Below are 13142 nucleotides of genomic sequence, written 5' to 3' on the forward strand. Positions count from 1 at the left end.
TGTGTTGCAATCCGGTATCAATGAACATGCTTGTCCTTTTGCAGATTAAGCTATTTGGGAATGTTTAAAAGGAGTTACTTTTGTTTTTCAATTCACATTAAGGTGAATAGTGCCATAATAATTGGACCTAAAATGGCTCAAATCTTACACATTACTTTGTTTTCTTGTAGGTTATAAATGGACTTGTATCCATATAGAAAAGAATTGAGACAATTTGGTTTCTAAATATAAGTAAATGCACATATGGCATCAGTAAATGTTGCTTCACATATTCCACAATAATTGATCATTTAATTGGTTGCAACTGCAAGGGGGCGACAGGAGACGTATTTTATACTTTTTTAATAATTATAAAAAATTATAATAGTATTTTATACTATTATTACGGTGAACAACCACTAGGTAGATGACTTGAAATGGTTACATTCAAGACATGAATATAGTTGGATGATGGTTGTTTGCAACAGCAACCGTACACGCATAGCGCTTTAAGTTAAAACCATGCACGCACGTGCAGCAATATTTGTCTCGAGCAGACTTGACAGCTGTCAGCTCGCGCAACATGAGTGTTTAACAATAGTGCAACACACTCACGCACAGTTCCAGCTCCAGTCAGGACGCACAGTCAACTAGCTGTGCTCTTATAGACTATTTGATCGTTCAGACGACTACACGCACTTTCTCATAAGGCGATGAATAACTTTATACTGATTTTGCCATTTTTGCCTTTTCTATTTGGTAAGTGACCACTTTGTTTTCTATTAGATTTTTATATTGGGGAAACTGCCCTGATAAATAAAGTATTTAAATTGCCCATAAGTTTAAATACATTGATATAGGCTTTAGTTTAACAGCTATCTGTGCTATTACGTAAATATAATTATATTGCTTAAATAACCTCTGTGACAAGTACAGAAAGCGGGTAATCGTACTATTCCACCCAAACGTTTGTTGGAAAGCGATACAGGTTCATTTCAACAGCGATACGTTGTTATGTTCAAATGTTGTTGTTTTTAAACACTTTTAAAGTTGTCTATGCTTCTGTGTATGGTATGCATACTATGCGTCCTGTTTGATTGACAGGCGCAAGTGCGCGGCCTGCCGGCGTCATTCAAGTGGTTTGGGGATTTTATAAGATCAGTGTGTCAGCGGTCAATTTTGTGCTATTTGCTAACAGATATTAGCATGTCGTCTCTCTTTTTACATATTCTGTTGCTTTTATGCCTAATCTCTTAGCTGAGGCTGAAGTCAATGCTCTGCTCATCAGGGCAAATGATACTGTGGCCTAAACTTAAACCGGGAAAGCTCCTTCTTTGATGTTTGTATACTATCTAGAACACTAAATGTACATGTGGACTCAAACGCTCACTCATTTACGTGTCAGTTCACTTTTGATATGCATATTTGTGGAACAGTGGAAATTAATGAAACATTGCAAAATAAATGGTCACATTTAATAATGTAATTAAATGGAAATGTGGAAAAATATTTACCCCAAATTATGGCTCAGAGATGTGCTGTATAAGAAACAAAACATTTTCAACACACCAAAGAAACCCAGTTATCTGAATAAATGTATTTACCTGTAGATTTTCTGCATTACTTCAGTTAGTTCTGGTTATAAAATAATAGTCACATCACTGTGTGTGTGTGTGTGTGTGTGTGTGTGTGTGTGTGTGTGTGTGTGTGTGTGTGTGTGTGTGTGTGCGTGCGTGTGTGTGTGTGTGTGTCATATGCAGTTGCTTGAGTCCATCAACTTTAATCCTGCTGTTTAGGATGGATGTGTGTGTTTGTGAGTAAGAGGAGTTGGGTGACTTATTCTCACAGAGCATTGAAGTAGTGTGTGTGTGTGTGTGTTTGTGTGTGTGTGCTTGTGTTGCAGGACCAGCACTGTGCTCGGAAGATGAGACAAGATTAGTAAAGTCTCTGTTTACCGGATATAACAAGGTTGTTCGTCCTGTCAGCCATTTTAAGGATCCAGTAGTGGTTACTGTGGGACTACAACTCATTCAGCTTATCAGTGTGGTAAATCATATTTCTGTTCATTTTTATTTCTTGAATTCAGATGAAATTTTTATTATTGTAATAAAAAGTATACATTACAAAACCATATACTTTTTCTTTTCTCTTACCCTCCATCACCTTCCCTTTCTTATTTACAGGATGAAGTTAATCAGATTGTCTCCAGTAATGTACGGCTAAAGCAGGTGTGGGTTTGAGCAGCTGTTTCAGTTCCTGTGTGCTGCTATCAAAGTAGATATCAAGATGTCTACTGTGAAAGTTGGCCTGTATGAAGAAAAACGGAGATTTAATCCATGTTAATAACACAACATTCTGTACTATAACATTTATTGTGTCAAATACTTGGGTCCCTTGAAACCAGTCAAGAAATGTCCTGGTCACATTTCAACTTGCATTACATTATTACACATTATACATTCATTTTTATGTAAAAAGTGCTAATTCTCTTCATTGCGGTGTGGCTGGTATTGTCTTTCATTTTAATGATGATTCTCATTACATTTTGCAATGATTTTGTTTTATTAAAAAAAAGTTCATTTTTATTGAATAAAAGGCAGTACAACAAATGCTGCCATAAAATCACCCTAAAATCAAATTGCACAATTATTTTCTTTTATGGAATATTGCAGTGTTTATTATAAAGGATTTATCTATGCAAACCATCTTTAAAATCAGCATGAAGGTTTTCCTTATTGTGAAGTATATCCAAATGAAATGGCTTCTCCAACGAGAAAAAATGCAGGACGGGACTTGATTTTGTCCAACAGGAATTGATTGGATCGTTGGATGGTTGTGGTTTGCTATTGCTGGGATCTAATGTGAGTGACTGTTTGTCCCGCCCTTTAACAAAAAACACATCATCAGAGAAGAGAAGAGATGTCACTGCAAGAGGGAGGGGGATTTTGATTATTACGAAGGCGCATTAAATAAAAAAAATTATGATGTGCATTTATAGTAAATACTGCAATATTTATTTAATATATAAACAATTTAACTGTCAAGTTTGATTTCATGGTGGCTTCAATCAAAATACATCCCCCTCCTCCTTACAACAACATCTATTCTCCGACGGAACAAGGGTGGGACAATAACCTCTCCCCTCCTGCAACCTCACATGTCACTCACATGAGATCACAGCAATAACAAACCACAACCAATCAATTCTCAGTGGATAAAATATTGTCTTTGAGAAGCGGTTTCACCTGGATATATGTCACAATAGGGAAGAAAAAATTGCAACTTCTGTTTGACTTTAAAATTACATTACCCATGTGGATACAGCTAGGAGTCAATACACAATCAATCTTTTTCTCCTTTTCTCATGTTCAGCAATGGAAGGATGTGAATCTGGAGTGGAATCCTGATGACTATGGTGGCATCAGGAAGATCAGAATTCCCTCCACTGACATCTGGAAACCTGATTTAGTGCTTTATAACAAGTATGAGTCACTTTGTCCAGTTGGCTTTCACCCATTGCATGTATTTATCTGATGGGCACCTGTAGTGTGTTATCAGGTAAAATACATGCATTGAAATGTGCATATACCTGCTCTGATATATTTCTTTATTTGTGTATGTGCAGTGCTGATGGAGACTTTGCCATCGTCCATGAGACAAAGGTCTTGTTGGAGCACACGGGTTTGATAACATGGACTCCCCCAGCAATCTTTAAGAGCTACTGTGAGATCGTGGTCCTTCATTTCCCCTTCGACCTGCAGAACTGCAGCATGAAACTTGGAACGTGGACCTATGATGGCAATCTTGTCACCATCAACCCAGTAACTATAACAACACACACATGATGACCAATCATGTTTATCCTGCTTGATATTGTAAACTGGTATTTGTTATAATTTTATTTAAAAGTATTGACATAATCATAAACACACTGGCTTGTACTGCAAATAGTTTTACTGTTTACTTTGTTATTCATCTAGTTATTTACTTATAGTGGCTAATGAATAGGAAGTCTGGCACATTCACAGAAAATAGCTTACTTCCACGCTGCAAAATAAGCTTTATTAATGTCTGTACATTGTTTATTATGAACCAGGTTATTAATGCATCTTTTTGTGTATGTGTAAGGACAGCGACAGACCAGACCTCAGTAATTTCATGGAGAGCGGGGAGTGGGTGATGAAGGATTACAGGAACTGGAAACACTGGGTGTATTATGCTTGCTGTCCAGATACACCCTACCTCGACATCACTTATCACTTCCTCCTGCTCCGCCTCCCTCTCTACTTCATCGTGAACGTCATCATCCCCTGCATGCTGTTCTCCTTCCTCACTGGACTTGTGTTCTACCTGCCCACAGACTCCGGTAACCCACTGTGTGTTTTTTGTGTCTACATGCCTGCTGTATGACCAAAATCTTACATCATGGTGTGTTTTTATTTTATTATATCATGGTAACTTTAATTATTTTCGCTGAAACCTGCAAAAAATATTTAAATATATAAATATACATGGGGAAATAGGTTTTCATGGTTCAATGTTCAAAATACATTATACAACGGTGCTGTTGAATGCTTGAATCTGATTGGCTGACGAACGTTTTAAGGTGTGCAGTTATTTTCAGAGAAACGCTTGGCTAAAGTAGTTCCAGGCAGGTCTTTACCGCATTACAGTTCCATATAACTTTGCCATATGATTTCAGTTATTTCAAAGGTACAACAGCAAAAGAACCAAAATCCACAACGACACTGACCAAGCAAACGAATATAGTAAACAATACGATTTTTTTTTTTGCGACAAATTTGCGTTTTAATATGTACGGAAAGCACATACTCTCTTTCTCCTGTTCTCTCACACTCAAGCGCACACACATACAGTGCGGACACATTTCCAGTAAAATAGTAAAATTCCAGTAATTTTTTTTCAGTAAAATAGTTTAACAATTTAAAAGCTACATGACATTTCTCACTAGTAAGGTAATAACGGCGCTGTTCTTGGAGCAGATAAACTTACAGTAGAAATGCTGCTACCGGACACTGTTGAGAGACAGACTCAGGTAGGCCTAATTCACATACGCCTCGATATACTCACGGCAAAGTTCTTTTTTGTTCTTCGTTTAGGGGTAAAACTAAGTTTGAAATACGTGAGCAGCGATATACTGTTAACGAACATATAATGCCGCCCACACTGCGTTGGGCAAAGTTTAGATGAATATGTAAGTATGTACAGCTTGCTTTCCTCTCAATAACAAAATAAACACAGAACAAAATTTAGAAACTTGAGAACATTTCCGGAAAGTTCGCTTTGGCAAGCACTCAGCGCATTCACCATAGAAACTACAGCACAATCAAAACACAAAAATCCACTCTCATACACAGTATCCAGATCCGCACTAGTCTCCAGTTCTCTCTCTCCCTGTACTGCTTTCCACTCCAGTTTTAGATACGCACTTGTGAACTTCCCTAAGCACTTCCCCTCGGGGGAATCCCTGCCGCCATTTTGAAGTGCGTTCCACTTCGTGAAGTATACGAGGGGAGTTTATATGGACAGACCCTCGCTCCCTTGATTTTGACCGAGGGAGTGAGTCTACTTCATAAGTTCACTTCAGGCAGCTTCATATACCATAATGCAACACGAATGTGACGTCACCGCATATCACGTTTAATTTACCCCACCACAAACAGCTCTATGATATTTAAATTATTTAAAAAAACATTTAAACAACCCAAACACACTTATATACATATAGAATGCTGCATTAAACAATTTCGTAAAATAAAAAAATTAATAATAAATCAACTCCATAGTGGATTCCAAGTGATCAAGGGCTTAGGACGTTCCAGTTCAGTCCATAGCAAAGGTTCCGCCTGTAGTGGGCACTCATGCAACGTAAGCAATGACACACATCCGAGTGAACGAGACGGAGGGAAGTTAGCAAGTGAAGGGCATAATAAAAACAAACTGGAACGCAGCATTGGTCTCTCCACGCCAATTACTGAGATACAGGTGTTTGTCATTTGCACTTGACCCACTTTCTCACCTCTCGTCTCCCGGCTCTCTCTCCTGTCGCAGACCTCGCTAAACCACATATTTTACACTAATGCAGCACCTCTTTTCTCAGTCTGGCAGTAACACTCGGTTTAGTTCCTGTTTCTATGAACTCTCCTTCTGAAAAGTGCAATGTGCTCTGATTGGTTGCTCTGATTGGCTGGCTGGACCGGTGTGTTGTGATTGGTCAACTACTTTGAACGAGTTTCGGAAATGTCACGCCCTTTACCATACACTCTAAAAATATGGTGCTATAATGCACTAAAAGTGGTTCTTGACCGTAATTATAGGGGAACCACTTTTGGTGCTATATAGCACCATATCTTAAAGGGTTAGTTCACCCAAAAATGAAAATTCTGTCATTAATTACTCACCCTCATGTCGTTCGACACCCGTCAGACCTCCGTTCATATTCGGAACACAAATGAAGATATTTTAGTTGAAAGCTGATGGCTGAGAAAGGCTTCAGACAGGCCTCCATTGGCATTCAGTACATTGACACTTCCAAGATCCATAAAAGGCACTTAAAACATTGTTACAAAGTCCATCTCACCACAGTGGCTCTACAATAATTTTACGATGCGACAACAATAGTTTTTGTGCGCAAAAAAAAATCTAAATAACACCTTTATCCAACTTGTTCTCGACTTCCGTGTGTGCCTCCACGACGCATGCGCGAGAATATGACGCAGATCCGGCGTTCGGACATATGACCCAGAAGCGATTTGTTTACGAGCAGACGAAGACGCGCGTGTCTAAGCTGTTGGATTCTACATTGATCGTGCTTTAGGTCTCGGCGTAGTGCTCAAAATGGGGCTTAAGTGTGTATTTCATGGATTCCCGAACGCCGGCGCTACGTCATATTCTCGCGCATGCGTCGTGGAGGCACACACGGAAGTCGAGAACAAGTTGGATAAAGGTGTTATTTTGATTTTTTTTTGCGCACAAAAACTATTGTCGTCGCATCGTAAAATTATTGTAGAGCCACTGTGGTGAGATGGACTTTGTAACGATGTTTTAAGTGCCTTTTATGGATCTTGGAAGTGTCAATGTACTGAATGCCAATGGAGGCCTGTCTGAAGCCTTTCTCAGCCATCAGCTTTCAACTAAAATATCTTCATTTGTGTTCCGAATATGAACGGAGGTCTGACGGGTGTCCAACGACATGAGGGTGAGTAATTAATGACAGAATTTTCATTTTTGGGTGAACTAACCCTTTAACATGTTTTGTATATGGTAGCGGTGCTATATAGCACCTCAGCCAAAGAACCGCTGAAAAACCACTGAAGCACCAAGATTGGTGCCATACTGCACTTAAAGTGGTTCCCTATGATTACGAGCCAAGAACCTCTTTTAGTGCCATATAGCACTTTTTTCCACACGCTACGCAATGCAGCTCAACTAGGCCTCGCCCCCTTTTTTGTATATGCCTTGGGTGGGAATTATTTAAATATTGTGACATGTACGTTCCCTGAAGAAAACTCAAACCTACAATCGAGGCGTGTGCACTGTTATAGAGAATAACTTCCTTTGGAGTGGACTTTGTGCGTCGCAACTTTGCAGACATTTTTCATGCTCAAACAGCAACATTACACACTAAAGAAAGTTGAAAATGTAAAAAAAAAACATGACAGATCCTTGTTAAATATTACAAATGACAGGTACTTAGAGCTTGATGGACGTTTTGAACTAGGTTTCTGTCTTGTGTTGCGTGTAGGTGAGAAGATGACCCTCAGCATCTCTGTCCTGCTCTCTCTGACTGTGTTCTTGCTGGTGATCGTTGAGTTGATCCCCTCAACCTCCAGTGCTGTCCCACTCATCGGCAAATACATGCTCTTCACCATGATCTTTGTCATTGCTTCTATCATCATCACTGTGATTGTCATCAACACACACCACCGCTCTCCCAGCACACACACCATGCCTGCCTGGGTCCGCAAGGTACGTATGGAAAAGAGCAGCTTTGTTACTCCTTTTGTGTTCCATGGTAAAAAGTCATAGGAATTTGAAGTGACATGAGAGTTTAGTTTACAGCAAATTATCTTCAGAAGGTGTTACCAAGGGTTTCACTAGACCCTTTTTACTGGAACACGAGCCCCAGTCAAATTCTGCTGTGCCTCAGTCAAATATTACTGATAAATCCTGACGGTGATTACTGACATCCTGAAAAAATCTTTTAATCAGCTTTTTGAATCAGAACTAGCAATGTCAATTACTCTATTGATCTAATCAGACGGGATTGCAAAAAGGTTTGAATCTGTTTGCCATTCAGTTTCATTCATTTAAGACACTTCACAATAGATGTATATAACTAGTAAACTGTATATAGTACAGGGGTGTTCAAACTCGGTCCTGGAGGGCCACTGTACCGCAAAGTTTAGCTAGTTTATCTAGTTTAACTGTATAAACAAAAACAGTATATCTCTAAGTTCACATGTACAGTGGCATGAAAAAGTATGTGAACCGCTTGCAGAATCTGTGAAAATGGGAATAATTTTAACTAAATAAGAGGGATCATACAAAATGCATGTTATTTTTTATTTAGTACTGTCCTGAATAAGATATTTTACATAAAAAATGTTAACATATATCCACAAGACAAAAAAATAGCTGAATTTATTAAAATAACCCTGATAAAAAGTTTATGAACCATTGATTCTCAGTGCTGTGTGTCGTTCCCTGGATGATCCACAGCTGTTTTTTTGTTTTGTGATGGTTGTTCACAAGTCCCTTGTTTGTCCTGAGCAGTTAAACTGCCCAATGTTCTTCAGAAAAATCCTCCAGGTCCTGCACATTCTTCAGTTTTCCAGCCTCTTTTTCATATTTGAACCCTCTCCAGCAATGACTATGATTTTGAGATCCATCTTTTCACACTGAGGACAATTGAGGGACTCAAACACAACTACTAAAAAAGGTTGAAACATTCACTGATGCTCCAGAAGGAAACACAATGCGTTAAGAGCCGGGGGGTGAAAACCTATTGAATTTGAAAATCAAGGTAAATTGTACTTAATTTGTCTTCCGGGAAACATGCAAGTATCTTCTGTTGCTTCTGAAGGGCAGTACTAAATGAAAAAAATATATATATTTAATAAAAAATATTATATATTTATAAAAATTGACATCTTCATCCTATTCATAAGTCCCAATTATGTACTTACTACATAAGTATACTTGGACAATATACTTGAACTTTACTAGAGTTTACTTAATAAGTATATATCTTTTTTGTAAGGGTGGATACACTGCATTTTTTGACAGTTTTTATTTAATTTTATTTATGAAAAATCTTGCAACTTAATTAAAAGGTTAGTTCACTTTTAGATAAACTTTTGCTGATAATTTACTCACCCCCATGTCATCCAAGATGTCCATGTCTTTCTTTCTGCAGTCAAAAATAAACTTTTGCAAAGCCATAACATGTTTTAACTATAACATAAAATAAAAACCTGTTTTGGAACTTTTGGTTAGTAATGGGAATCAGAAGGGAAGTCAATGAGTATGTATAGTAACTTAATATTTAAGGCCTCTTCGGCTCTTAGTGTTGAAGGACTTTTGATGGTTTTGATGAAAACTTTCCTGGATTTTTCTCCATATAATGGACTTCAATGGGCTCCAAACGGTTCAAGGTCCAAATGACAGTTTCAGTACAGCTTCAAAGGGCTTTAAACGATACCAGACGATGAATAAGGGTCTTATCTAGCGAAACGATCAGTTTCTGCGAGAAACCGAGCCTGGTCATAGATGTATACGTAGATGCCTCATTAGCGCTTGCACGGATCAGTAGAATGAGGCATCTACGGTCGATATACGAGCCTGATCATAGATATATTGACCTCACTTAGCGGAAGTTATGGCTGAGCTCAGAGATGATCACGTTCGTCTGATAAGAGGTAAAATAATAGCATAAATACTGCTCGGTTTCTCGCAGAAACAGATCGTTTCGCTAGATAAGACCCTTATTCATCGTCTGGTATCGCTTAAAGCCCTTTGAAGCTGTACTGAAACTGTCATTTAGACCTTGAACCGTTTGGGGCCCATTGTAGTCCATTATATGGAGAACAATCCTGGAATGTTTTCATCAAAAAACTTTTGAAAAAAAAGAAAGACATGGACATCTTGGATGACATGGGGGTGAGTAAATTATCAGCAAAAGTTTATTTAAAAGTGAACTAATCCTTTAACAAAGGTACTTTTTTTGGAAGTTACATTCAAAATGCAGTTGGCTCAAAAAATTTAAAGTGGACTCTCATCAAGTGGGCATGAGTTTAGGATGGGACCACCGGTTCTCAACAGTGGTTGAGAATCATTATTTTTGCAGTCCCGTTTGGTGCAGCTAGTAAAGTACGATGTTTACTTGTTTCTAAACTTTACATATATTTGTGGGTATTTTTGCCTACTTTGAGCTATTGATAAACCTATTTATATTCTGATCAGGTATGCATGGTGACTCCCACTCTCTTCTGTTTTACAGATCTTCATAGACACCATTCCAAACCTGATGTTTTTCTCCACCATGAAGCGACCGTCCCAGGAACGACAGGAAAAGCATCTCTTTCCTGCTGATTTTGACATCTCTGACATTTCAGGGAAACCCATGCCTGCCTCTGTCACTTACCACTCTCCCATAACCAAAAATCCTGATGTACGTAGCGCCATCGAGGGTGTTAAATACATCGCAGACACCATGAAAAGCGACGAGGAGTCCAACAATGTGAGAACATTTATCTCATTTTTTGCTCTACTTGTCAATCATGCTCTCTTTCTCCTTCATTTTACCTCCTAGCTTTCACAACTTTTGTTCTTTTGCACCTCTTTGAACAGGAGTTGTGAAGTACTTCCTCTACCTTCCTCTTCTTCCTTCATCTGACTATTTGTTTCTTTCACTCTGTCTGTTCATCTAGGCCGCAGAGGAATGGAAGTTTGTCGCTATGGTCCTGGATCACATTCTTCTATGCGTGTTCATGGCGGTGTGTATTATTGGCACTTTAGGTGTGTTTGCCGGACGCCTGATCGAGCTCAGCATGCTGTGAGAGTCCAAAGGCCCAATTGAAGCCAGGGACTGGAGTGCCTCGACTCTCTGCTGAGCTGTAGCAAAGAGGCTGCTTGGAAACAGTGTGCTTGGACAACAACTGGAAAATAAAACACATCACCACTTGTTTCTCTTCATTTAAAGTAGATCTGTTATTACAGCTGCTCCTTCCCTCAGAATGTCAGTATCAGAACTGTGTTCATATGTACACTGAACAAAATTATAAACGCAACACTTTTTTTTTCATGAGCTGAACTCAAAGATCTAAGACTTTTTCTATGTACACAAAAGGCTTATTTCTCTCAAATATTGTTCACAAATCTTTCTAAATCGGTGATAATCCATCCACCTCACAGGTGTGGCATATCAAGATGCTGATTAGACAGCATGATTATCGCACAGGTGTGCCTTAGGCTGGCCACAATAAAAGGCCACTCTAAAATGTGCAGTTTTATCACACAGCACAATGCCACAGCGTTTCAGAGAATTTGGCAGTACCTTCAACCGGCCCCACAACCGCAGACCACATGTAACTGCACCAGCCCAGGACCTCCACATCCAGCATCTTCATCTCCAAGATCGTCTGAGACCAGCCACCCGGACAGCTGCTGCAACAATCGGTTTGCATAACCAAACAATTTCTGCAAAAACTGTCAAACCGTCTCAGGGAAGCTCATCTGCATGCTTGTCGTCCTTCATCGGGGTCTCGACCTGACTGCAGTTTGTCGTCGTAACAGACTTGAGTGGGCAAATGCTCACATCGATGGCGTCTGGCACTTTGGAGAGGTGTTCCATTCACGGATAAATCCCGGTTTTCACTGTACAGGGCAGATGGCAGATAGCGTGTATGGCTTTGTGTGAGTGAGCAGTTTGCTGAGATGTCAACGTTGTGGATCAAGTGGCGCTATGGTATGGGCAGGCATATGTTATGGACAACGAACACAGGTGCATTTTATTGATGGCATTTTGAATGCACAGAGATACCGTGAAGAGATCCTGAGGCCCATTGTTGTGCCATTCATCCGCGACCATCGCTTCATTTTGCAGCATGATAATACACAGCCCTATGATGCAAGGATCTGTACACAATTCCTGGAAGCTGAAAACATCCCAGTTTTTGCATAGCCAGCACACTCACCAGACATTGAGCATGTTCGGGATGCTCTGGATCGGCGTGTTCCAGTTCCTACTAATATCCAGGAACTTTACACAGCCATTGAAAAGGAGTGAACCAACATTGCACAGGCCACAATCAACAACCTGATCAACTCTATGCAAAGGAGACATGTTGCACTGCATGAGGCAACTGGTGGTCACACCAGATACTGACTGGTTTTTCTGTAAAACTGCACATTTTAGAGTGGCCTTTTATTGTGGCCAGCTTAAGACACACCTGTGCAATAATCATGCTGTCTAATCAGCATCTTGATATGCCACACATGTGAGGTGGATGGATTATCTCGGCAAAGGAGAAGTGCTCACTAACAGATTTAGACAGATTTGTGAGCAATATTTGAGAGAAATAGGCCTTTTGTGTACATAGAAAAAGTCTTACATCTTTGGGTTCAGCTCATTAAAAATGGGGGCAAAAACAAAAGTGTTAAGTTTTGTTCAGTGTATCTTGACAGAATTAAGCACAGAAGCAGAGAAAAATGAGAGCGTGTGGCATTTATTTTACGGAGTATATTATATTTTATTCTGTTAAGGTTAGCTATATGTTAAATTTGTTTCATGTTTTTATTTTTGTGGTTTGTGTTTTCCGTGGTAACCAATGTACTTGAATGGCTTGATATTTAAACCGAGAAAAGAACGAATAAACGGTGTATATAACAGCACATTAACAAACAAGAAATATATAATAATAATAGCAAATAAATGGTTGACAATATTGCTGTTTTTATTTGGTTTGATTAGTCTATGTATTTAATCATTAATTTAATGATTTTCTTTTTTTGGCATACAGGCCTGATTGAAAAACAATTGTCTTTACATGCATCATAAACTTCATGTTTGGAGAAGAAAACATGTTTGGGTTTTCTTTCTATAATTATTTTTCTCATTGCAATTCTATGCTCTAGGGGTT

The 13142-nt window shown here is 39.0% G+C and overlaps 1 protein-coding gene across 3 annotated transcripts; it reads left to right on the forward strand.

The window, feature by feature from the left end:
* Positions 1 to 480: 480 nt before the first annotated feature.
* Positions 481 to 13075, forward strand: chrna1 (cholinergic receptor, nicotinic, alpha 1 (muscle)). Of its 3 annotated transcripts, none has more exons than XR_013818355.1 (10): positions 535 to 738; positions 1883 to 2025; positions 2163 to 2207; positions 3352 to 3461; positions 3605 to 3800; positions 4108 to 4345; positions 7745 to 7968; positions 10502 to 10741; positions 10932 to 11472; positions 12419 to 13075. XR_013818355.1 is itself a non-coding variant. In XM_079841763.1 (9 exons), the coding sequence occupies exons 1-9, from the start codon at positions 693 to 695 to the stop codon at positions 11058 to 11060; spliced, it is 1371 nt and encodes a 456-aa protein (XP_079697889.1). In that variant the 5' UTR covers positions 481 to 692; the 3' UTR covers positions 11061 to 13075. The 3 variants fall into 3 exon arrangements, 1 of the variants encoding a protein (XP_079697889.1); XR_013818356.1 differs by having other exon boundaries at positions 10932 to 11392; positions 12506 to 13075; XM_079841763.1 differs by having other exon boundaries at positions 481 to 738; positions 10932 to 13075.
* The last annotated feature ends 67 nt before the right edge of the window (positions 13076 to 13142 follow it).

This window comes from Gobio gobio (genome assembly GCF_949357685.1).
Source record: "Gobio gobio genome assembly, chromosome: 17".
NCBI classification, from domain to species: domain Eukaryota; kingdom Metazoa; phylum Chordata; class Actinopteri; order Cypriniformes; family Gobionidae; genus Gobio; species Gobio gobio.

Coding starts and splice junctions, on each gene's coding strand:
- chrna1 (XM_079841763.1), top strand. CDS start 693: ATGAATAACTTTATACTGATTTTGCCATTTTTGCCTTTTCTATTTG. Junction 3,462..3,604: donor GATTTAGTGCTTTATAACAA/GTATGAGTCACT, acceptor GTGTATGTGCAG/TGCTGATGGAGACTTTGCCA. Junction 3,801..4,107: donor ATCTTGTCACCATCAACCCA/GTAACTATAACA, acceptor TGTATGTGTAAG/GACAGCGACAGACCAGACCT.